We start from the raw sequence: 24,793 nt of genomic DNA on the forward strand, positions 1-24,793 counted from the left end.
CAACTGCCAGACCACCACCACCACGCTGTGGCGCCGCAATGCCGAGGGTGAACCTGTGTGCAATGCCTGTGGCCTCTACATGAAGCTCCACGGGGTGAGTGGATGCCCTGCTCTGCCCTGCCTATGCCCTACCTATGCCCCTCTCATGCCCTCAGCTCTGCCTGATGGGAATCTCCTCCATTTCCATTCTGCAGGTCTCATTGGTTGTTTTTGCTCTTTTGGGGGGCCCGCCACCCAGCTCCCAAATAGATCACACATAGAGGCTTATTCTTAATTTAAATGCCTGGCCTTAGCTTGGCTTGTTTCTAGCCAGCTTTCCTTAACTTTAAATAATACTGTCTAATTTTGGCCTTGGAGCTTTTATCTTTTCCTATTCCTGTATACCTTTTTACTTCTTACTCCATGTCTGGCTGTGTAGCTGGATGGCTGGATGGCTGGGTGGCTGGGTGGCTGGGTGGCTGGGTGGCTTGCCCCTGAAGTCCTCCTCCTTTTTCTCTGGTTCTTTGATCTTCCTCCCCCCCCACAGATGCCTCCTTCTATTTACCTTCTCTGCCTGCCAGCCCCACCTATCCTTTCTCCTGCCTTGCTATTGGCCCATTCAGCTCTTTATTAGACTATCAGGTGGTTTAGACAGGCAAAGTAACACAGCTTAACAGAGTTAAATGCAACATAAAAGAATACAACACATCTTTAAATCGTTAAATGTTCCACAGCATAAATGAATGCAACACATCTTAAAATAATAATCCACAACAAGGTCTCATTTGTCTTCCCTCAAGAATAGAATCCACATGCTGCTTCTTTTACAGACCTTCATTTAATATGTGTGTGTGAGAGAGAGAGAGACAGAGAGAGAGAGAGAGAGAGAGAGAGAGAGAGAGACAGAGAGACAGAGAGACAGAGGGAGGGAGGGAGGGAGGGAGGGAGGGAGAGAGTTTCAATACCATAACAGACATCTGCAAATGGAAATTCATATATTAACTTCCACCCTTTCAGGTACCCAGGCCTCTTGCAATGCGGAAGGAGGGAATTCAAACCAGAAAACGAAAGCCCAAGAACCTGAATAAATCTAAGACAACAGCAGGTGAGGAATAGGTCTGTGTGTGAGTATGTGAACAAGTCAAGTGTTCCCAGAGCATTCGAGAACCATGTCTGCTCTGGTAGGCTGCCAGGGTAGGGTGGTAACCTCCTCCTCCAACCTATTCTCTCAGGACAGAAAGGTAACCTAGCAAAGAAGGCAGTACCTTACAATAGGCTGGTTGGACCAGTGTGGGGCCTGAGAGAGTAATGTTGCTCATTGGCCCCCATCTTTGATGCTGTGATCAAATCAGACAAGTTCCCATTAGCCATGCTCCTGGCAGATTGATCTTTAATCGGGGAACGTTAATGTCACATAGTGCTATGAACCTGCACACATTCCTTCAGGGATCTCCTCAAGACCCCACAGAAGCAGTCTGTTAGTCTGTCTTCCTAATAAACAAACTGGGACTCAAGTGTAATGACTTAAAATCACATCGCTATTGACTGGGATCTGGAATGTTCACTCCGGGATTAATAGTCTGTTCAATATGCTGTTCTATCTTCCTAGTTTCTATGTGACTCAGAGTAACCTTGAACTCCTGCCTCAGCCTCCTAAGTGCTTGGATTATAGGCATGAGCCGACACACCTGGCAATGCCTTCTTAATTTCTAGATTAATAAGGGGGTTACAAGGCTGGAAAGATTGCTCAGTGGTTAAGAGCACTGACTGCTCTTCCAGAGGACCCAGATTCAATTCCCAGCACTTACATGGCGACTCACACCTCCAGTTCCCACATGCAAGCAAAACACCAATGAACATAAAATAAAATAAATTACATATGTACGGGGGGGGGGGGGGGGGCGCGGGCGGGCGGCGCCACTAATGTCCCCTACCCAGAGCCTTCTGTGCTCCACACTACCAAACTAGGATGTGACTGGCTTTGGCAGAGGAATGAATTGGCTCATGTGATATGGACAGTTCACCTTCTCACCGGTGCCAAGCAGGCAGACTCACAAAGTTGCCCATTTTCACCACCAAAGGCATGGCCAGCATTCTAGGTTCCTACATTAAACAGGGGCTTCTGGAAGAAGTATTTCCTACCTGAACCTTCTGCCACTCCCCAGGGGTCCTGTCCTACCCTCTTTCTGCCTCCTGGACTGTGGCTGCAGCAGAGCCCCTGGGTTCAGGTGTGTAGCCCTCAACCTCTAAGTCAGAATCCAGGAAAAATAAAATCTGTAGCAGGACCTGTTCTGGAGTGGCACAGGCCATTTGTAATCTCCACTTATCCCAAGCAGTGTGGCTGTTCACATTTTGCTACAGAGAAATTAATATAGTTCGTTATAGGTTGTTGTCCGAGAACCCTCTGGCAGTATCCTGAAATAGTGTTTACATTTAAAACCAACACTGAGAGTGTGGAACCCACAAACAGAATGTGGGTCTCTGGAGCTCATGGATCTAGAGCCATGAGTCTTTTGAAAAAGTTCCCTTGGGGCTGGGGATGTAGCTCAGTGGGTACTCAGCACACACGAAGCCCCTGGCTTCAGTCTCCAGCACTCCATAAACTGGGAGTGGTGGCATAGGCCTGTAATCCCAGCACTCAGGAGGTGGAGGCAGGAAAACCAGTGCAATGGCATCCTTGACTACAGAGTGAGTTTGAGACCAGCCTGGACTACATCAGACACTGTTTTAAGTAGGTACAATAGTCTCCTTGGAATTTGGATGCTTCTGTGAGATTCTGAGAACCGCTGTTCTTCACCATAAGGATCCTTGCTTTGGTCCCCAGCAAATGTAAATAGGGCCTCTGTCCCTGCAGCTGGCTGGACTGGGTCTCCTGACTCTGCCTCCTTGCAGGTCCTCCTGGTGAGAGCCTCCCTCCCACCAGCAATGCCTCCAGCAACTCCAGCAACGCCACCACCACCAGCAGCAGCAGCAGCAGTGAAGAGATGCGCCCCATCAAGACAGAGCCTGGGCTGTCATCTCACTATGGGCACAGTACCTCCATATCCCAGGTGGGTGTGTGACCGCGCTGATGGAGAATAGACTCTAGATTCCTAGTGGCCAGGTCAGCCTTGGGAGGTGAGCTGTAGCCTGCCCCTGAGCTGCTGAGCTCCAAAGAGCCCAGCCTCTGAGTCCTTGGTATCTCTTGTCCATCAGCGGTGATGATTTGGACACAAAGAATACCACATGTTTAGCATCGTCCCCTGTGCTGTGGTCCTTGGGAAGAAGAAGAACGCAGGACTGCACCCAGGATGCATGTGCACAACTACTCCCTGAGTCAGACTTGGGTGTTGGGGTTGGAAGCAAACTTGGACCCTAGAGCTTAAAGTGTTTTGACCTCGGCCTTGAAGGCTTTTCAGAGGAGAAGCCAGGAAGACCCTGTTAGCAGGGCACAGGCTTGGGAACCACAGAGGGCAGGGTGGGTGAGTGGTGGGCAGGAAGCTATTTTCATAAGCTCCAGCTTCCTGAGAGCCTTCCGGGATGGCCCAGCAGGGGACCATGCCCTCTTGAAGGTATGATGGTGCCGTTCCTCTGCCTCTCTGGGGATAAGGAAGTCACAGTTTCTTTTTTCCAGCCCCACTACCTCTAATTGTGAGAGGCTGTTTGAGCATTCTACCATCAGAGTGAACCAGAGAGAGCCTGGTTCCACAGAAACAAAAGTGCCAGGACCCTTTCAGGATGGAGAGGATGACCTCAATCTGACCAGGAAGACCTCTGTTTGACCCGGAAGTGGTGATGAGAGTGTCTCCTATGGTTGTCAGAGCCTTAAAAATACACAGCAGCACAAAACTCCTGGGTTATGACTGTGCTTACACTGTGCTCAGGAGCTACTGTGGAAGCACACGGGCCCCTGCAGCTGGGCCCTAGGGCCTAGGGGAGCAGCTGAGTGCTTACTCCCTCATCCTCTCCTGAGCCCTGGTCCTCGGTCCCTCAGGAGCATCCTACTGGCTCACTGTGCTTTCTGCCTTTCAGGCATTCTCTGTCAGTACTGTGTCCGGCCACGGGCCCTCCATCCATCCAGTGCTGTCGGCCCTGAAGCTCTCCCCACAAGGCTATGCATCTCCTGTCACTCAGACATCACAGGCCAGCTCCAAGCAGGACTCTTGGAACAGCCTGGTCCTGGCTGACAGTCATGGGGACATAATTACCGCGTAATCATCCCCTCTCCCTCTTCAAATTCCTGCTCGGACTTGGGACCTAGGGGCCAGCAAAGTCTGCGGCTGGGGCACGTTGGCCAGCCCCTTTGTCTGGGAACAACTCCCGAAGAACAACTGGGTAGAACTTGAAGTTGTTGACAATCGCTTAGGGATGTGGGTGCTGGGTTTCTTCAGACACCTTTTCCAGGTGGAGCGCTGGAAAGAGCCTGCATTCTTAGAGACGAGCCCACCTTCCTTGTGAGCGCAGCACAGTGAGGCTCTTCAATGTAGCAGGAGACTTCTTTCTCATTCTCCACCTGCCTGTCCAGGACAGAGACATAATCTCCTTCACCCAACCCTTCACCCCAGTGGTTCTAGGTAGTGGGTTTTTTCTTGTGCTCCTAGGGTGGCTGTAGGGGCCCCGGGCTTCCAGACACCGTCTACAGCCTGAGCAGGGTGTCTACCTGATGTGGACTGGATGCGGCAGCCCTGCCCTTGTCCAACACTCCCCTTGAGGCATGGCGTGTCCCTGCATGCCCCATACCAGATCTGACTCCAAAAGTGCTGGATGCGATGCAGATGTTACTGAGTGCTCCCTGGGGAGATGGTGGAGAAGGCCCCTCACACAGGATGTTCATCCAATCACAGCCCAGCAGTGGTGCCTTCCCTTCCTTCTCCCAGGAACTCCAACATTAAACCCATTGCTTTCCAGCCTGAATATCTCCTACCCCCTGCAAAGCTAGAGCTCAGTTGTGTACCAGGCTAGAGCCACTTGGTGCTGCTTCTAGCATCCCTTTTCATGCCGCCACACCCACACAGGGGTTCCACGGAGGGACAAAGCCTGCCACCAAAGCAGGTTGGTGACTGCACTCATCTGTGCCTTGGGTCCCTCTGGAGGTTGTGTCTACAGCACAGTCCCGTTCCCAGGACTCCAGCTTGCTTGCTCTGAGCCTGCCAAGCCATGGCCTCTCAAGTCAGTTACCTGGATCTGGGCCTTTCTCCAGCACAGATCCTTTGTCTAGGAAATACAGAGTGTTTGCAACATAAATTCAAAGCAGAAACAACAAAAAGAAATTTGTGAAAGGACAAAGGTGATGGATGGAAGATGTCTCTGGGCCTGATGGGATTGCCATGCTTATAACTGTCCTAGAATTGGCCTTCTCCCTCTCCCATTACTGGGGCCCCCAAAGATTCTTCCTTGTCCTCATCACCCACAGAGCTGTAGCCAACTATGGCATTACCCCATTGTTCCCCAAACTCCCAGCCCCTACCCCTAAACCTTACCGGCCGTAGCAGAGAATAGCTTTGAACCAAGATTCTGTTGTAATCATCATTTACACTGTGTTCTTCCTCAAGGCTGCCCTCCCATGCCTCCCCGCCTCCACAACCTGTTAACATTGTCTTAAGGTGAAATGGCTGTAAAATCAGTATTTAACTAATAAATTTATCTGTATTCCTCTTTCCCTCAGAATTCTTTTCTAGAAGGACTGATGCTCACTCTCCTTTTAGTGGACCAAAGGCTGCCTCTACCCATGAAGTTTCCCCTTCATGGTTTTGGCAGGAGGCACCTTGGAGTTGGTGGTGGAGGCTGGTGAGAGATGGTAGTGGAAGATCTCAGGACAGGTTTAGCCTCCTGGAGAGGACGGAGCAGCCTTAGCTGAAGTTCCTGTCCCCACCTTCTCACATAGATGTCACCCTGCGAGTGGGGACATTTTTAGAGCATTTACCTGAGTGCTTGTGGCACCATTTAACTGGATGGTCCACAATCTCTCCTGTCTCCTGGTGTAGGACACATCTTGAATGGCCCCCAAGGGACAAATACTTACCCCAGTGAGATGAAGACAAAACTATCTCCTTTGCCTCTTTTGGCTTCACCTTCTCAGGCCATACCTGCCTATCTGCTTCACCTCAGAAGTATGAGGAGTGCAGAGCAATCACTGGTCCTAAAGCCATGTCTCATTTGGTCCCTGTGGCATTGGCTGGGCTTGCATATCACCCACCTTCAGGACCAGCTTATGCCAAGTCTACCAGGCATCTAGGACCTCAGATCTCATGGCATCCTGGTTATTTTCTAGTAGTAATAACACACAGAGAGACTCATCATTCTGTGTAAAACCAGAAAAACCTTTAAAAATGTTTTCAAAGTTAGTTAATTGTGTGAAGGGGCACACATGCCACAGCACACCAGTCTGGGAGTCGGTTCTCTCTTTTCCACCTCCACATGGGTTCCAGGGATCGAATTCAGGTTGTCAGGCTTGTGTGGCAGGTTCTCTCTTTTCCACTTCCACATGGGTTCCAGGGATCGAATTCAGGTTGTCAGGCTTGTGTGGCAAGTGCTGTGCTCAAGCGGCCCATCTTACTGGCCCAAGAAAAACTTTTCAACACTTGAAAGAATAGCCAAACCCATTAAACCGAGAGCTACCATCCATCAGGGAAGGTGAGTCTTAGTAAGAAGAGAGATTTCAAACTGTTGGCCAGAGGAGGTTCATGGTTTTTGGTTAGGGCATTTTTGTTTAAAACATTTACATCACTTCTCTTTAGAAATGGATTTCAGAACAAAATGCTACATAGTCTCAGTAGATGCCTCTTTCTGCATCCGATCACAACTGGTACCCTCTCCAGTGAAGATAACTTGGCCTCCTTGATCATCAGACTTGTTGCTTCCCCTAATCAAGCAATCCTTAAGGAATCCTGAGTCACTGTTTCCGAAAGACAATAAAAGACGCAGCCAAGCCTGGTGGTGAACACCGTCTCAATCATCAGCAACCACAAAGATGCATTTCCAAGTTGTTGGGACATTGTTGGGAGGAGGGAGAAGTGAGGGGAGTGACAAAATGATGTCACTGGGACAGATCACTTTCTCTAGGGACAAGTCTACATAAGAAATCACATTTCTGACTGATGAAACCGTTTGGAACCCAGGTTGTCCATATGCAGTCGGCTATGCATGGGCCCCAGCTTCCGAGAGGGAGGCAGCTTAGCTGTGACTGTGTTGGGGTGGGCTGATGGTAATGGCTTCAAGTTTCTCATCACTGAATATGCAAACGGGGCTGGAGGATTATTAGGAGGAAACCCTGACCCCAAAGCTTGGCACGCTGACTATATTTTGTCACCTTTCTCTTGCCATAACAAAACACCTTGAGATAATTAACTTAAACGAGAAAGGTTTAGGCTGGGGATTTCCCTTCACTAGTAAAGTGCTTGCGTAGCATGCATGAAGCCCTGGGTTCGATCCGCAGCACTGCATAACCCAGGTGTGGTATACACCTGTTAACCCAACGCTCACAAGGTGGAGGCAGGAGGATCACAAGTTCAAGATCAGCCTGAGTTCTGAGCCTCTGGTATAGTCTGGGCTTGGAAGGCTGTCAGATTAACCATTTCAAGTCTATCTAGGGTGCCCTAGTACTTGGTGGGACAAATGGAGCCCGAGGAAAGCCTTATGTAGCTTAATGAGGGTTGGATAATTTCTGCTAATCCCTCCATCCCTTCCTGGAGGTACAAGCCTATGAGAGTTGAGTGGGGTTACAGGGGTTCAGTTGTTTAGAATGTGGAAACTTAGTGTCTCAGTGGTCTCCAACAGCCGGCCTGGGAGACCGGAGAATGAAGACAATCTAGCTATGAAAAAGGAAACTCAGACCATAGAGGTCGCAGAGATCATCCAAAGATCCAAATCCTTTAGTGCTGCCATCCAGAGAACTTCCTTAATGTCATAGCTGGTGGAAGACCACAAGTACTTACCTCCCCTCCCTAGGACTGAATACCCAGGAAGCACTGTGCTTGCAGTTTACACTTTCACCACGTGGGGGCGCAGGCATTCTCCCTTTCCATATCCATTATTGCTGGTTCTCCAGCTATAATCAGTTTATAATTATTTATAATTTATAATCAGTTTATAATCCAGATTATAATCAGTTAATTTGAGATTATCCTCAACCAAATTCTGCTACTCAAAAGCATTATTGCTTATTGAGCCTTACTACCTGCTAGACACTGATAGCTTTAGCTAGCCTCAGGAAAACATCTTCACAATCATGATTTGCACACAAAGATACAGATCTTAAGTCACTCGTCAAAAGTCACAGAACTACTATAGAACCAAGATATAAAATCTGACTACTGGATTCCAGAATCCCACTCCCATAGAACAAGAAACTTACAGGCTGGGGCGCCGCTGCACAGCCTGAGCTGGGCAATCTTTAGCTTGTGAGCATAACCAATATCTCAAGCATTCCATCAATGGGACCTCCTAGCACTACTCTCCCAGCAAGAAGTGTGTGTGGTCCCTGGGCAAGCAGAGTCAGTGGGGGGCTTTTCAGAAAGGCACGTTTCTAGCCCTGCTACAGATTCCTCATAATCTACCCTTAAACGTTTCAAGTGACTCAGATACATATCAGAGTTTATGAAATATGACTTTATGTCTGTAATGTCATGGCATAGATGTCCCATATTGTGGGAGCCCATTTTCAGGTTCCTAGTGACTTTACCCAGCAGGTCTGCATAGAGAGGATGATTGGACCACGGGCCTGAGTGCAGGTGTCTGAGATGGTCTGCACTTGGCTGTGCTGGGGGGAGGTCTTTTGCTCCCTGGGACAGAGACAGCTAGGGCCCATTGGAATAGGTTCCAGGCCCTCTCGAGGCTATCCTGTATTTTCTATCTGTTTATCTCCAAACTCTAAATCCTTCTATCTAATATTTCCTGCTGCTCTCACTCAAGAAAACTCTGGGGAACTGTGGGGTTGGTGGGTAGGCGCCCCGCACCATATAAAGACTAGATTTAGGTGTTGTGGCTGGCTTGTTTTCCCACAGCTAACAACAAGGCAGTCTAGGTAAAGATTTTCCAGGGTGTCTTACACATAGCATGTGCTCAGCAAACTAAACTCGCGATGTGAAGTGACGGCAGCAAGCTGTGAACCATTCACTTTCTCAGCGGTAATGTTCCTTGATGCGATTCTCCGAAGAGGCCAGATGCAGAGTGGGAAAGCATACTGCAACACTTATCCATAAAGGAGGGACCCCCTCCTGCAAATCCAAGCCCTCAAGCTCACCCTCTGCCTCTAGGGGACCTTTGCCCCTCAGACGTCAGAGGCCTCTTCTGCTCTCACCCTATAACAGGCGCTAGCTATGGTGGAAGGTTAGCTGAACTACCCGAGGCAGGGCTGTTTCCCCGTGCTGGCCAAGTCCTCCTGGGCCCTCAGTTGCAAGGTCCAGGGACTGACACCCTAGCCATCTCCTGTAGGCCTGCTCAGAGTTCGCCAAAGGTCTCTTAACTTCCTGGAAAGTGCTGGCTCCCACCCTCCTTGGAGTCCTAGCTATCTTTGAACAACCTGCTACCAGCTTTATTCTTCCAAGTAAAAATTTCAATACGCAATAAAAACATTTTTAAAGCGTATAGTAAAAATTCAAACACTATTAAAAATAATATGTTCAAAACAAATCTCACTCTTTAAAAGCTTTTCAGGCCGGGCGTGTTAGCTGTGTTTAAAATTCCAGCACTTTAAAGACTAAAACTGGAGGATCACCCAGGTGTTCAAGGGTAGCCAAGGTTACACAGAGAGCTCCAAGCCAGCCCGCATTATACTGTGAGACTTTGTCTCAAAGAAGCAAAAACTTCGCGAAGAGTGCAGAACACCCAAACGTCTGTCTTGGCCTGAACCACGCAAGACCACGGGATTTTGAGCGCTTGCCTTTTCGTGGTACCAGTCCACTCTCCCCGACCCTAAGGAGTTGGCAAGCTTTCGGGGAGTCGGAGGTATGGAGGGGTTGGGGGGGGGGGGATGATAGATATGGGGCGGGGAACTTGCGGGGGGACGGACAAATACGCTCCCTGGGCGCCTCAAGTGAGAGGAAGAGCTTGCACCTTGGCCCAGGGAAGAGAGCTGCGTCTCCTGTGGTCACTGCAGGGAGCATCCCTGCCACACTGTGGGAGGAGCCTGAGTAGAGGAACCTGCAGTCCCCCTCCCGAGGCGAACCACATCTCCAGGAGAGAAGCCCGCAGCTCTCCATCTCCGGATGCACCCCACCTCCAGCACCTCCAGGGGAAAAGCTTGTAGCTCCCCCATCGCGGAGGGTCCCCATCTCCAGAGCTCCCAGGAAAGAAGCCCGCAGCTCCCTATCCACCTCTAGGACGAGCTCGGTCCCTGGGAGGAGCCCTGGAGTCCCGGAAGCAGCTTCCCGCCTAGCCCCGCAGGAGCTCTTCGGCTCCGGGCCACCCCGCCTCCCGTGCTCGCAGGCTGAACCTGTCGTGCCCACACCACCACCACCACCACCACGCGCCCTCCCCCCAGGTCTGGAACTGGAAGGCGCGGGCGGATTGCGGTTCTGCTGCGGCCGCGGGGACCGGATCCTGGAGAGAACAGTTCTGTGGGACCCGCCAGGGCGCCTCGGCCTCTTCCCCACCCTCCCGGGGCCACACACGTGCACGTTGTCAACACTTTTTTTTTTCTTTTTAATCTTTGGTGAAAAGCCAATTACAGAAAAACTAAGCAGCGTTTCTTCCGGACACGCGCAGCCGGATCGTGTGTTTGTTTTTGTTGATCACGTTGCCTTCCGCCTGTTCACTCCCCCTTCAATCGCACTGAAGAGTTGAGAAACGCAGCCACCTAAGACTCTGCCTGGCCGCTGGAGAACAGGGACCGCGTCCTGCATAGCCTGGCCACCTCGCTCTAGCAACGAAGCCCAAGGTTCTCTTTTTATCATCTCATCCCTTTCCTGACCATCAAAGCATGCCCACGGGCGGGGAGTTGTTTGTTTGGAGACAAGATCTCAGGTGTAGCCAGGGTTCGAAATGTAGACCAGGCTGGCCTGCAATTCCCCGAAATCCTCCTGCCTCTGCCTCTGGGGGTGCTGGGATTAAAGGCTTGTGCCACCACATCCGCCTGTAGAGATTTAAGATGATGGTGCATTGGACAGGCAGGTTTTTCCAGAACTTTCTCTGACGGAGGCCAGGGGGACTCTGAACTTTTGAAAGGTGGTCAGGGTGCCAGTGACTGACAAACCGCCTTCCCGCCCAGCAGTTAACCCTGAAGGTCTGAGTAGATGAACTGTTTACCCCATTTCCAAGAGTGTGGGTGGGAATCCAAGTGTGGAGGAATTTAAGTAAGCGTTGTTGAAGCCTGGGATGTAGCACAGTTGATAGAGGGGTTACCTAGCTTGCAAGGTGCCCTGGGTTTGCGCATAAACCAGAAGTGGTAACACAGCCCTGTAATAACAGTAATACTATGAGAGTGGAGGCCATCCATACACAGGGGCTACAGGCCAGCTTGGCATCTGGAATATAGGCAAACCTGTCTCAAGACGAAAAATAGCATTATTGAATGTGTTGCTTACGAAGCTATGAAAATTCGTGGGATGTCTAGATATCCCGATTCTTCCATTAAAATGTAAGTTTTAAGTGTCTTAGTAGGGAGGGAGTTGTATGTGGCTCACACTTATAATTCCAGTACTCACACTTGGGGGACTCAGGCAGGAGGATTGTTCAGAGTTCAAGACCAGCCTGGCTTACAGAGTGATACTTAAAAAACACCACCACCACCAAAAACAAAACAACAAAAAACCAACAACAACCAACCCGGCTTTTAGAAACACTGAAATAATAACTACCAGCCATATGCCTTTGTTAGTTTTCACCCATTCACCTTAGTTTAGGGAGCCTGGTGCTGGTGAGTGGTCGATAAGGTTAGGTAGACCCTTTGGGGGGGCGGGGGGCACGAGACTCCCACTCATTAAATCAGGATGTAGGCCACTCAGGCTCTCTCACTCATCCTGGTGGCTCTCAGTGACCTTGGATGATTGAGAACAGGGAGGGGAGGGGTGACGGGCAGTCCTGCCTTGCTTTTACTGCACCCTTTCATCCATCAGGCATATTATCAGGAGTTAAGCTGGTTGGTAGCCTCCTTGCCTGGCTGGTGTCTACTTGTCACAGTTCTGAGCTCTGCCAGCCAGCACTGTGGTCACAGCTAGAGAACCACTTTTAGAGATCTCATAACTAGTACATATCTCCCTTCCCAGAGGTGGCCCTGAGAGAGCCAGATTCAAGTATGGATAAGTGAGCAGAGGATAATTGGAATGATTGCTTTGCGGGTGGGATTGGGAAGGAGGACAGAGAAAGAAAGCATGGAGATGAGTTAGAGGTCTAATATACCCAGCGAAAAGGAACAAGGAGGGATTGCAATGCCTGTCGTCCCAGCCTGAGGGAGCCTGAGGCACGGGGAGAGCTGTTGAGTCTTGAGGACAGCTAGAAATACATAGTACTGGCTCCCCTATAGCGACACACCAGGACTCTGTCTCAAGAAACCAAGCAAATGAGTGGCTGACCACTGAGGTGGCAGTTCCGTTGAAGTAGACAGTAGGCCAGCACACTATGTTGATTACATCTGCGGCATGGATAAGAGTGAGAGACCCACAAGAGAAACCATTGCTGCAAAGCTGGCGCTTACCCTGCCCCAGCCCTGTCTTTCCTGAGATCTGACTCCCCCACCTCAGTCAGGCTCCGTTTTGGGCACATATACTCTTAAAGTGGGTGATCTGGACTGGCTCCTTGGGCTACCACTCCATCAGACATGCTAGGGAGGACCAAGCTAAGTCAGTGTGGTCTCCTTTGCTGCTTTCTACCTGCAGAGATGCCAGAAGGGCCATCTGTGAGGAAGTTTCACCACCTTGTCTCCCCTTTCGTGGGCCAGAAGGTGGTCAAGACAGGGGGCAGCAGTAAGAAGCTCCACCCTGCCTCCTTCCACGCTCTGTGCCTCCAGGATGCCCAGGTGAGTTTTGCTTTCCCCAGGGCTCAAGTGTGCTGGCTCTGCCCACCTCCCCTGAAGACATCTAGCCAGGAAGTCTTGTGACATCTTTTCTTTAAGCTTTGGACAGCCATGCTAGGAGTGCATGTGGCCCTGTTCTTTCAGTGTGGTGTTTCCTGTCACAGTGGTCTGGGAACTGTGAAGAACCCATACAAAAAGGACCTGAAGACCCCATGCAACATCTAGAGAACTTTTCCTTGTCTTCCCTGCATCTTTGGTGTGGTGGCACCAGCCCTCATAGGCCAGCTGCGAAGTAAGGAATGAGCACTTTCGAAGATCTGGATTCAGACCTTCTCATCCTCAGTGGGAGTCAGAATTCCTTCAGGGGGCTCAGGGACTCCCTGTGGACTGACCCCTCCATGTCTGTCTTTCTGGCCTTTGCACCTAGCCCCAAGTCATTCTTTGCTCGTATTAGCTACCTGCAGTTCAGTTAGTTCTTGTCCACAGTGTAGTCATGTTTCCCCCTGCTTGGGCACATCTTTTTTTTTTTTTTTTCCTCTACTATTTCCACACCCACCTCTTCAGTTTACCATGGTAATTTTAGTTTCTTCAGATTCCACTTGGCCATGCTATTCTGTCTGCTTTGCACAAGCTGAGAGATGACCCCTCCGTCCCTCTGGGATACCCTCTACTTCCTCCTGTTACACCCTTATGCCTCACCTGTCCTTCGTGGTGTGTAGTGAGACAGAAACAGGCAAGGCTGTATTCTCATCAGTCTTATATTCTTCTTGCTTAGCTATGAGCATCTGAACACAGGACATGGGGTGGATTTTGTACAGTAACACTAGGACTCTACTGCTGCTTAGCTATGTGAGCTGAAGCAAGTTCTCGATTTCTTTGCTCTAATTTCTTCAACTGTATATGGGCATAAAACACTTTGTGGTGGTTAAATGAGAAGGATCCCCGTAGGCGCAGATATTTAAATACTTCATCGTCAGAGAATAGAACTCTTGGGAAAGATTAGGAATTGTGGCCTTGTTGGAGATGAGGGCTTTGAGGTTTCATGCCAGGCCCAGTCTTTCTCTCTCTCTCTCTGCCTACTGCCTGTCAATCAGGATCTAAAGCTCTCCAATACTGCTCCAGCACCATGCCTGCCTGCTTCCTGTCATGATGATCATATATTAACTATAAGCAAGCGCCCAGTTAAATGCATTCTTTTCTAAAGTTGCCTTGGTATGTCTCTTCACAGCACTCGAACACGGACTAAGACACACTTACTTGTTAAAACTCTTGTAAGAATAGACCTTAGACCCAACACAAGAAGTTCTCTGTGCTGGGGCAAACTTTGGGTGAGGAAAAGGAGCCAGACTGTTGGCAGCCAGCTGTTTATGGAGCTTCGGCCCCTGTGTGGGGCTCTAGGGATCAATACATGTTAATTGTTGTTATCATTTTGTTTTGCTAGGTACATGGGAAAAAATTATTCCTTCGGTTTGATCCAGACGAGGAGATGGAGCTACTCGGCAGCAGCCCACAGCCTGGACAAGGAGTGTGGCAGAAAGAGGCCATGGACCCAGAGCTGGCCCTGGGGCCCAATGCTCAGGAAACTTCTGCAGGCCCCTCTGAGGAGCCTGTTCCTAGTGGATCCGATGGTCCCTATAGTCTTGGGGGACACAACCTTCTAGCAGTTGCCCAGAGGTGGCTAGAGGTCAGGTTTGGTTTATTTGGCAGTATCTGGGTGAATGACTTCTCCAGAGCAAAGAAAGCTAACAAGAGAGGTGACTGGAAAGACCCTGTGCCCAGGTAATGTGTGACATGTACGGGGGGTCCTGGTAGGGTCTGCAGTGTTCATATGGTCCTCTCTGTGGCAAGGCATAGCTGAACGGTCACACTTGGGAATGACCAGACCTTGCTATCCTGGAGGCAGAAAGTGTAAGTGGAGTTTTCCTGTCCTGACTGCCCGCTCCCACATAACCACTCAGCATCTTAATTATAATTGTCCGGCCAATAGCTCATGCTTATGACTAACTATCTCTTACAACTAAAATTAACCCATTTCTTTTAATCTATGTGCTGCTCCGAGGCTTGTGGCATTCACCTCTCCAGCATGTCTTGCTTACTCTCTGGCTGGTGACTCCTCTCTTTCTGCCTTTCTTCATCCCAGCATCCTTAGTTTGGGTGTCCCACCTGTACTTCCTGCCTGACTACTGGCCAGTCAGCTCTTTTTTTTTTTTTTTTTTTTTTTTTTTAAAAGATTTATTTATTTACTATGTATACAGCATGTATGACTGCAGGCCAGAAGAGGGCACCAGATCTCATTACAGATGGTTGTGAGCCACCATGTGGTTGCTGGGAATTGAACTCAGGACCTCTGGAAGAGCAGTCAGTGCTCTTAACCTCTGAGCCATCTCTCCAGCCCCAGTCAGCTCTTTATTAAACCAATTTGAGTGACAAATCTTTAGAGTGTCCAAAGGGTTATTCCACAGCAAGAAAGAGGTGCATGTTTACCCATAAGAACTGGACCGTGTGGTCTGCCCTCCAGAAGATTGTAACTGCCTGGGTCACTGAGAGAACAGAGTGAGGTTTCCAGCCAACATGACACTTGAGAATAAGCTGTCTCAGAAGAAAAGCGTATGTCTAGACTCTTGTGCTCTGAATTTAGAGACATGGTTTTCCTTCTTACTCAGTTTGTGAGCATTAAGAACAATGTAGGATTATTTCCTTAGTCAGTTCCCAGTTGCTTCTGGAAGGGAATGAATGTACTTATGGCTGGATTTGGTCAATTCTTACCTGCACTGGGTTATTAGTATACCTGCTAGCAACGAAAAGTGTCTATTTCATTATTATTGCATGAGTGCGTGCATGCATGCACCCCTGTATGGAGGTCAGAGGACAACTTCCGGGAGTTGACTCTCTCCATTCTCTGTGGATCCTGGAGGTCAAACACAGGTCAGGGTTTCATAGCAAGCCTGCTAGGTCAACTCAGCAGCCTCACGCTGACATATTTTAGGCTTTGGTAACCTGTGTTGTCAGGATCGTTTACAGGCTAGTGTGCATCCTTTGAGTGTGTTTATAAAGCATTTTGGCCATTTTGGGTTTTTAAGGTTTTTTTTGGTCAGTGGTCATGTGTGACTTTCCCTTTTAGCAAAGGAGTCTCCTTCTAGTGAGATGACACAGGTACTCTATAAGTTTGATAGATTGTTTTGTGGTGCTATGCATTGTTGCTAAGCAAATCCTCTGAGCCTCACCTCCAGTCCTTGAGAAAATATTTTTTACTACATTTATTCAGTGTGTGTGTGTGTGTGTGTGTGTGTGTGTGTGTGTGTGTGTGCATGTACCATGGCACATATGTTGAGATCAGAGGACAACTTGCAGCAGGTTGGTTCTGTGGGTTCTGGAGCATGTGGTCCTGGGAAGTCAAAGTCATCAGGGTTGATGGAAAGCACCTTTACCCTCTGAGCCATCTGTAGGCTCTGACAATTAAAAAACAAGAAATATTACTGGGTTATCTTATGACAAGAGTCTTCCTGTATAGCCTAGGCTAGTCTCAAATTCATAATCCTCCTGTCTCAGTCTGAGTGCTGGGATTACAGGCATGCACCACAGTACCCAGCTCTTAGCTTTCTGAAGTTGCCTCTGCCCTTCCCAAGAACACCAACTAGGTCAGACATGGACTCGGGTTCTCCTACTTCGGGTGTGGAGGCTGCTTTGATTGGATTAGCTATCCCTACAAAGTTTTATCCCTACATTATTTCCTCACCAAAGTGTGTCCTAACACTTTCTGTCCTAACATCCAAAAGGCTCAGGGACGCATGTGTGTAGGAACACACACACACACACACACACACACACACACACACACACACACACACACACATAGGTTAATCCGGCCTGGCACTGGAAGTGGTGCCATCTTTGCCACCATTTCATCTTCTCCCTCGTGAGCCTGCCCACCTCTGTTCACTTTGCCGCTAACCTGGATTCAGACTTACAGCTTTTCATGTTTCTATCTGTCAGCATGTGTTGCTACAGTGTAATTAGAAAACAATGTATATGTACAACTTTTCATGTTTCTATCTGTCAACATGTATTGCTACAATGTAATTAGAAAACAATGTATATGTATGTTTTACTTTATTCCACTTAGCCCTGAGATGTTTATGATTCTGACCTTGGGACCTTAATGTCCCAGTTTGATCCAGACTAGTATAGAAGCTTAATGCACAGTCTACCTGTAGAGTAGAAACTGTGTGTATGTGTTGTCTGTCCAATGGTAACTGTGTACAAATGTGACCTACTAGTGGTCATTGTATGCTCACTTGGCATAATTATTCAGCGGTAACTATATGGTGATGTACATTGATAGTTGTATGTGTGAGCTAATTATATTATGGTAACTATCTATACATGTGAACTGACTCTACAGGGGTTTGTTTATGTATTATGAATTGACTGTATGGTGGATGGAATGTACGATCTCATTGTATTGAGAATGCTGTATGTGTGATCTCTTCTGTGTTCTCAGGCTGGTACTCCATTTTGATGGCGGTGGCTTCCTGGCATTTTATAATTGCCAGATGTCATGGAGTCCTCCCCCAGTGGTTGAGCCCACTTGTGACATCTTGTCTGAAAAGTTCCATCGAGGACAAGCCTTGGAAGCTCTAAGGCAGGCTCAGCCTGTGTGCTATACGCTGTTGGACCAGAGATACTTTTCAGGATTAGGTAGGTATGCCTCATGTGATGGGGAGGAATTCCACAGAGTTGATTAATGGGAAAGTCACACATCTGTAGGGCAGTCAGGACTTAAGGACTCCGAACCCAGTTGTGCCAACATTCCTGGTTTGGAGGTTGGCTTATCCCTTGATTTTAGATTCATAGGTTGGATTAGGCAGGTCCTCACTTCTGTCTGGTGTAGCACTCACATCATGGTAAGTGTTTACCACTCTAGAGGCAGTGTGGGACCTGGGAAAATGGAGCAGATAAATGAGGCAGACTAAAGTCTCATGCCATAGCCAACTTTATTCAGAGCATCAGACAATTTATATACCGGGAGTTGAGAGAGGTCACCCAAGTAAAGTTCTCATGAATTCAAGCTGTATCCAACCACAAGGACAAGCCATAGATGCCAAAACCATGTTTTTCCACAGAGGCATAAACAATTAACAATAGCCAGTTGTAATGAACAATGAAGTAAACACACTTCTATTCCACTACACCTGGGGGAAGCACAAAAACACATTCTAAAAACAATTCTGTTTTGAAGAAACAGAGGCTGCAAGACCCTTTGTTCTTTTCCTTTTTTTTCTCAAGCACTCAAAATTATCATATTCTTCAACTGTGTTCTGACATGATAGGACTGTCAATTGTGAACCTCCTGATGGTGTGTTAGTGTGACCACCAAACACAGGGATAATGTCTTGTACCTGGCATCCTCTAAAGCCTGGTGACCTACGAGCATATAGAAGGTTCTGGGTCATGACATGCTGTGAATGGTTGTCCTGAAGGCTATTTAGAAGAGAGGAAGGTGTGTTCCTACAATAGGTAGTGCTCTTGGGCAGTGGAGCTTCCTGCTGTCAAAGCAGAGGCAGACATCAGATCAGCTCCAGGTTCCTAGAAGCCATGAGAAAGAAGGAGGTCTCTGCTCTGGAGAACTTGTTGTACCCAAGGTCCCGCAAAGACCATCAAGAGACCAAATCCTATGCAAAAGCAAAGAGTCTTTTTATTGCGAGTTAACTTGGGCCTCTCTGTCTGTCTGATGCAGCAGCAGAGCAGGCGAGACCCTGAGTAGCAAGGGGCAGGGTATTTATAGGAAATAAAGTAAGGGGGGGGGGGTCTTAGGGTTTTCAGACTACATAGGAACAGACTCAGGATTGGTTTATGTGAGTGGCAATCATGTTAGTAACTTTTAATTGGCTAGGGTTAATTGGGGGTTACAGTTACCCATTTTTGGGCAGGCCTGGACAAGTCCCAGGCTTTGTCCTTGAGCTGCTGTGGAGGCTGGCTGGCCTAGCACGTACTGACTGTGGGGGCTGGCTCAGTGGCCCAGGCTTGGTGCATCCTATCTCCCTGTGGGGCTCCCAGGAGCATCAGTGATTAATTGTCTTTTGTTCATGGCCCTCCCAGAAACTGTTTGCTCAAGTCTCAGGAAACTGAAAATGAGGCCTGATCTCTGAGAGAAGACTGAGCAACCTGTTATAAGATCTGCTTGGTTCTTTCAAACTGAGTGGTGAAACTGTGAGCATTTCCAGTTGAGACAAGGAGTGTGTGTAGTTCTTAGTACCAGGGAGGGCAGCTTGCTTTCTTTTTTTAAAAATTTTTTTTATTTATTTATCTATTTTTCTATTATCAGCTTGATACAGTACAAATTCTTATCCTAATAGTGAAATGTTTCATTGAGGCTTGCCAGTAATTGAGTAAAACCAAAACTTATAAGCCAGAGTCATCCTAGGGTCCCCCGCTATATAGCCTCCCTGGTCCTGTGGGTTGCAGTCTGATTGTTCTTTGCTTTATATCTAGAATCCACTTATGAGTGAGTACATACCATGTTTGTCCTTCTGGGTTTGGGTTACCTCACTCAGGATATTTTCTAGTTCCATCCATTTGCCTGCAAATTTCATGCCGTCATTGTTTTTCTCTGCTGAGTAGTACTCCATTGTGTATATGTACCACATTTTCTTAATCCATTCTTCAGTTGACAGGCATCTAGGTTGTTTCCAGGTTCTGGCTATTATAAATAGTGCTGCTATGAACATAGCTGAGCATGTATCTTTGTGGTATGATTGAGCATTCCTTGGGTATATGCCCAAGAGTGGTATGGCTGGGTCTTGAGGTAGATCAATTCCCAATTTTCTGAGAAACCGCCGTACTGATTTCCACAGTGGCAGCTTTCTTGCTACCCACAGGAGAGTGGTAAGTGCCACCACAGCTGGCCACCACAGCAGTTGGTATTAGCAAAGCTGAGTCCTTATAGAAAGTGTGACTTTACCTACCACAGGCATGGCTCACTCTAGAAAGGTGGGAAGGCCTTGTACTTTCATGGGAGAACCAATGGAGTCTGCTTCTGTGCCAGAGGAGCAACAAGGTTTCCAGAAGCAGCTTTTGGATGTATACAGAGAGCTGACTGCACATTGGTGACAGCCAGAGTGACTTACATGACTCCAGTGACCCAGACACACGGTTCTGTCCTCGTACTGCTCCAGGGATAATCACTTGTTAGCTTTCCCTTTTATTCAGGTGAGGAAACTAAAGTGTAGATGTAATTCTAAACAGTCTTATTAAATCAGAAACACAGAGCCAAATGCAGAGTTAAAAGTCCAGGAGGTCAGAGCACTAGCGAATAGCCTTTAGCTTACCAGATGCTGCTGTCCTTCTCCTGAGAAAAGAGACATACTTCCTGTGTGTCTGTATTTTTGTTGCCTTTCTGTTCTGCCTTCTCATTGGCTCTAAACCCAACCACATGACTTCTTCGTCACTGCCTGTCTATACAGACCCCCAGTATCTATGGTTGGTACTTGGATTAAAGGCGTGTGTCACCAAGCTGGTTATGTCCTTGAACACACAGACTCTGCCTGCCATGTGATTGGATTAAGGGCGTGTGCTACCACTGCCAGACTTCTGCTAAATGGCTTGCTCTTAGCTCTGACCCCCAGGCAACCTATTTATTAACATACAAATAAAATCACATTTCAGCACAAATAAAATATCACCATACTAAACCAAAGGGCACCTTGCTGGTGAGGGTGCAGCTGAGTCCAGGTAGCCTGCCCCTCAAGTTTGCAGAGAACCTGTAACTGGAAGTGCAATCACGAAACTCTTGGGGGAAAAAAACACAACTATTTCATCTATCACCACCATGTGTCATCTAGCTTACTCTCCTCTCCTTAGCAAGGTCATGGCTCAGTGGCCCAGCAAGCTGGACTTCACTCATCCTAACTTAAGATAGATTGCGAGCTAGCATCGTGGCACATACCTGTAACTCAACACTTAGGAGATCGAGGCAGGAAGATCAGGAGGTTAGCCTCGGCCCCATAGCGAAGGTGAGGTTATGTAGACAGTGTTTCGTACCCTCATGTCTCTCTTTGTTTTCAGGGAACATTATAAAGAAAGAAGCCTTGTACAGAGCAGGGATCCATCCCCTCTCTCTGGGTTCGCTCCTGAGTTCTTCCTCTCTGGAGGCCCTCGTGGATCATGTGGTGGAGTTCAGTTCAGACTGGCTTCGGGACAAATTCCAAGGCAAGGAACAGCACACACAGATCTACCAGAAGCAGGAGTGTCCTTCCGGTCACCAGGTTAGGAAGGAGACTTTTGGGCCCCCCGGTGGATTCCAGAGGCTTACCTGGTGGTACCCTCAGTGCCAGCCTCACCTGTCATCTGAGGAGCCATAGAATCTGCTGTCCTCCTAAAACACTTGGCCTTCTTCATGGAACTTGTAGCCTTGAAGATCCAGATACCATGTCTCCCGAGAGAAGGGTGTAGGCAGGAATCGTATGACAGATCGGGGACAAGGTCCAGAAGGTCACTATTGTTGTCGTTTCATTGGATTATGCCTCAGCCGTGGCTTTCGTAGGGATAGATGTTTTCCTTTTCTGGTTAATTCTATGTAATCCCACCATACTGTCAAAATCCTGACAGAGGGTTGGGGAAATTGCCTGGAACAGCAGTGAGTCTGAAAAAGGGGGTACAGCTGGGGGAGTGGGGGACAGCTGAGGGATACTATACTCCCAGACTACTTTGCCAATGGTGTGTTGTACTGTGTTTCGGGAACTGGTTGATTTTGAGTCCCTCCATTTTCTTTCTTCTTTCCCTTGGAGGGGTCAGGGATGAGGGCAAAGCCACAGGCAGGTACTGCTGGTCAGTCTGCCCGGTGCCTTCCTGGTGGCTGGAGACTCCAAGGTAGCCAGGGAGGTGTGCCCTCAAGGACTGTGAGAAAAGCTTCTGGATTAAGATGGGCATTTGTGACGGTGGATGTTTGAACAATTCAGGTGTCCAGGGATGTAGAGAAACAACCCATCAGGTTGTTAGCAACAACTTCATGGAACTAGGGTAGCAACTGAAAATAAAACAGTGTGATGTTTTCTATGTTGTCTTCATTAGGCAGATATTTTTTGTTCGTGTGTGGGTTTTTTATTTTGCTTTGTTTTGTGGTGCTGAGATGAAACCTGGGGTTTCACTTATGCTAAGCAAGGACTGTACCACTGAGCTATGTTCAGCTCTCACCCTGTGTGAAGGTGGCTTCCTCCCAGGCTTGCAGGGTTGGCCTAATGAATCCACTTAGGAGCAGGATGGGAGGAAGAGTACATATCTGCCCTTCTGCCTTGGAGAACTAGATGGTCCTTGGTGTAGCACGAATCTTAACAGGTCTTATTAATAAAATCAAACCTGGAGCTGGGTATTGGGGTTGATGCTGGAAGATCAGAGAAGCAGAACAAGCCACAGCCACCTCACCTTGCCATTTCCTCAGTTGATCCTGTTTCCTCAGACTGGAAGCCTCTGAGTCCTCATCCAGAATGAATCTCAGCTCAAAAGCCTGAAAGCTTAACCAGCTCTATTTCCTGGTCCTCACGCCTTATATACCTTTCTGCTTCCTGCCATCACTTCGTGGGATTAAAGGCGTGTGTCACTATGCCTGGCTGTTTCCAGTGTGGCTTTGAATTCACAGAGATCCAGATAGATCTCTGCCTTTGGAATGCTAGGATTAAAGGTGTATATGCCACCATTTTCTGGCCTCTATGTCTATCTGGTGGCTGTTCATTTCTCTGACCCCAGATAAGTTTATTAGGTTGCACAATATTTTGTGAAACACAATATCACCACACCTTGGCTTCTGTTGACCTCTGGAGGGAGGGAGGGAGGGAGGGTGTGTGTGTGTGTGTGTGTGTGTGTGTGTGTGTGTGTGTGTGTGTGTGTGTGTGTGAGATGTGGACAGGAGTCCATTGTCCTTGGAAGCCAGAAGAGGGTGTCGGAATTTCCTGGATTTAGATTCACAGGCAGTTTTGACCTGCTCTGTGTGGGTGCTAGGAATTGTACTAGACGCCTCTGGAAGAACAGCTCTTAACCACTAAATTGCATTTCCAGCTCCTGGCACACCTTGTATGTTTACCTATACCAGACGCTCACCACTTAGGTCTTGTTCAGAATCTATAGGATAATCCATGGAGATGGTTAAACCATGAAAATGATTATATCATTTTAAAAAATGCTTTATTTTCACCAGGCAGTGGTGACTCACACCTTTAATCCCAGCACTCAGGAGGCAGAGGCAGGCAGAGCTCTGTGAGTTCGAGGCCAGCCTGGTCTACAAAGTGATTCTTTTTTTTAAAGATTTTATGTTTAATAATGTGTCTTGTGTGGGGGTTATATGCAGAATAGTGCAGGTGCCCAAGGAGGTCAGATCCCCTGGCGCTGGAGTTACAGGGGTTATAAGCCACATGATTGGGTGCTGGGTGGGTGCTGGGAACTAAACTTGGGCCCTCTAGAACAGTGTGTACTCTTGATCAATGAGCCGTTTCCTCAGTACTGAGCCCTTATTCTTACTGTCCTTCCTTTATGTGTGAGTAAAGAGAAGTCTGGGGCGGTTATGGAACTTCAGACCATCCAGTTAAACACACGCCTGTCATGGAAGCTCCTTAGGAGGCTAAAGCAGCAGGACCCAGTGTTTAGGCCAACCTGGTCTTGCAGACTCTGCCTCAAAGAGAAAACAAACAGTAAACAAGGCTCACAGCCATGTTCAGACTTAAGGACACCTTAGCAAAATGTGCCAGCAATGCCCTCTGTGCCCCTAGGGTGACTGAGTGGGAGGCAGTCACAAGGGCGGTCACAGAGGCCTCTGACATCAAGCTTTTGGGGACTTGGAGCACTGAGAATGTGCAGATCAGTGACAGTTCTCTGCAGGATTGTACCCCAGCAGAGAAACCCAACAGGCACCCAGGATGCTGTGCCTGGTGGTGTCCCACCAAGTGCTTCTACAAAGCTCACACCACACCTTACTGTGGAGCACCTCACTATAGCCCAATAGTGTGCATGCTCATCAAGCACCTGCTCACTGGTGAGAACTCTCTACAGGGCTTGGTTGTCGTTATCAACAGTGGCCTCCCAGAGGACTTAGCATGCACTGGGAGAGTGCCACAGTAGGCAAGCTGTGGGTATGGCCCCACTGCACCCGGTGAATAAGCCCTCTGGCTGCTGCTGGACATAGGTACCTTTGAAGCTCCCTGCCAGAACATTAAGATCATGGGCAGGTAAGAGCTCACAAGGGCTCTTCCAGTTCTTGGATGACCTGAAGTGTGGGGCCAAGTCTAACTGACTTCCTGGCTGTTTCTTTTCTTTTCTTCTTTTTTTTTTTTTTCTTTTTTCTTTTTGGCTTTTCAAGACAAGGTTTCTCTGTGTAGCTTTGGAGCCTGTCCTGGAACTCACTCTGTAGCCCAGGCTGGCCTCGAACTCACAGAGATCTGCCTGGCTCTGCCTCCCGAGTGCTGGGATTAAAGGCGTGCGCCACCACCGCCCAGCATTTCCTGGCTGTTTCTAATAAATTATGTTTTGAATGGAAATTTAAAAAATAAAATCAAGCCGGGGAAGGCACAAAGCTACACAGAAACCCTCTCGAAAAACCAAAAATAAATAAATAAATAAATAAATAAATGAATGAATGAATGAATGAAATCAAAGGCTGAGTGATTGGGTAATCTCACTTCTCTCAGTTCTGCAAGATGGAAATCTAAAATCAAGACAGAGTTCAGTTATCTGATGAGAATCCCTCTTCTGCATTACGGATGGCACGTTCTAGAACAATGTTACCTCACAGTGTGTGTGTGTGGTGTGGGGCTCTTCTAATATTTTTCTCTTGCAGTAAGGACACCAACACCATGGGAATCATATTAAGATCTACCCTTATGACCTTGTTTATATACAATC

At 48.2% G+C, this 24,793-nt stretch overlaps 2 protein-coding genes across 2 annotated transcripts in view; both read left to right on the forward strand.

Annotated features, from left to right (window-relative positions):
- Gata4 (GATA binding protein 4) overlaps positions 1–5,617 on the forward strand; it is a 38,625-nt gene extending 33,008 nt beyond the window's left edge. Inside the window, 3 exon segments of the mRNA XM_059274371.1 lie at positions 997–1,084; positions 2,872–3,029; positions 3,991–5,617. Coding sequence (XP_059130354.1) covers positions 997–1,084; positions 2,872–3,029; positions 3,991–4,173 — 429 coding nt within the window. The 3' untranslated portion in view covers positions 4,174–5,617.
- An 8,593-nt stretch (positions 5,618–14,210) lies between these two features.
- Positions 14,211–21,582, forward strand: Neil2 (nei like DNA glycosylase 2). Its single transcript, XM_059273499.1, has 3 exons — positions 14,211–14,686; positions 17,409–17,605; positions 20,972–21,582. Exons 1-3 carry the CDS (start codon positions 14,394–14,396, stop codon positions 21,265–21,267), a joined length of 786 nt encoding a protein of 261 aa, XP_059129482.1. The 5' UTR covers positions 14,211–14,393; the 3' UTR covers positions 21,268–21,582.
- The last annotated feature ends 3,211 nt before the right edge of the window (positions 21,583–24,793 follow it).

The sequence above is a fragment of the Peromyscus eremicus genome, chromosome 9, assembly GCF_949786415.1.
Source record: "Peromyscus eremicus chromosome 9, PerEre_H2_v1, whole genome shotgun sequence".
NCBI classification, from domain to species: Eukaryota; Metazoa; Chordata; class Mammalia; order Rodentia; family Cricetidae; genus Peromyscus; species Peromyscus eremicus.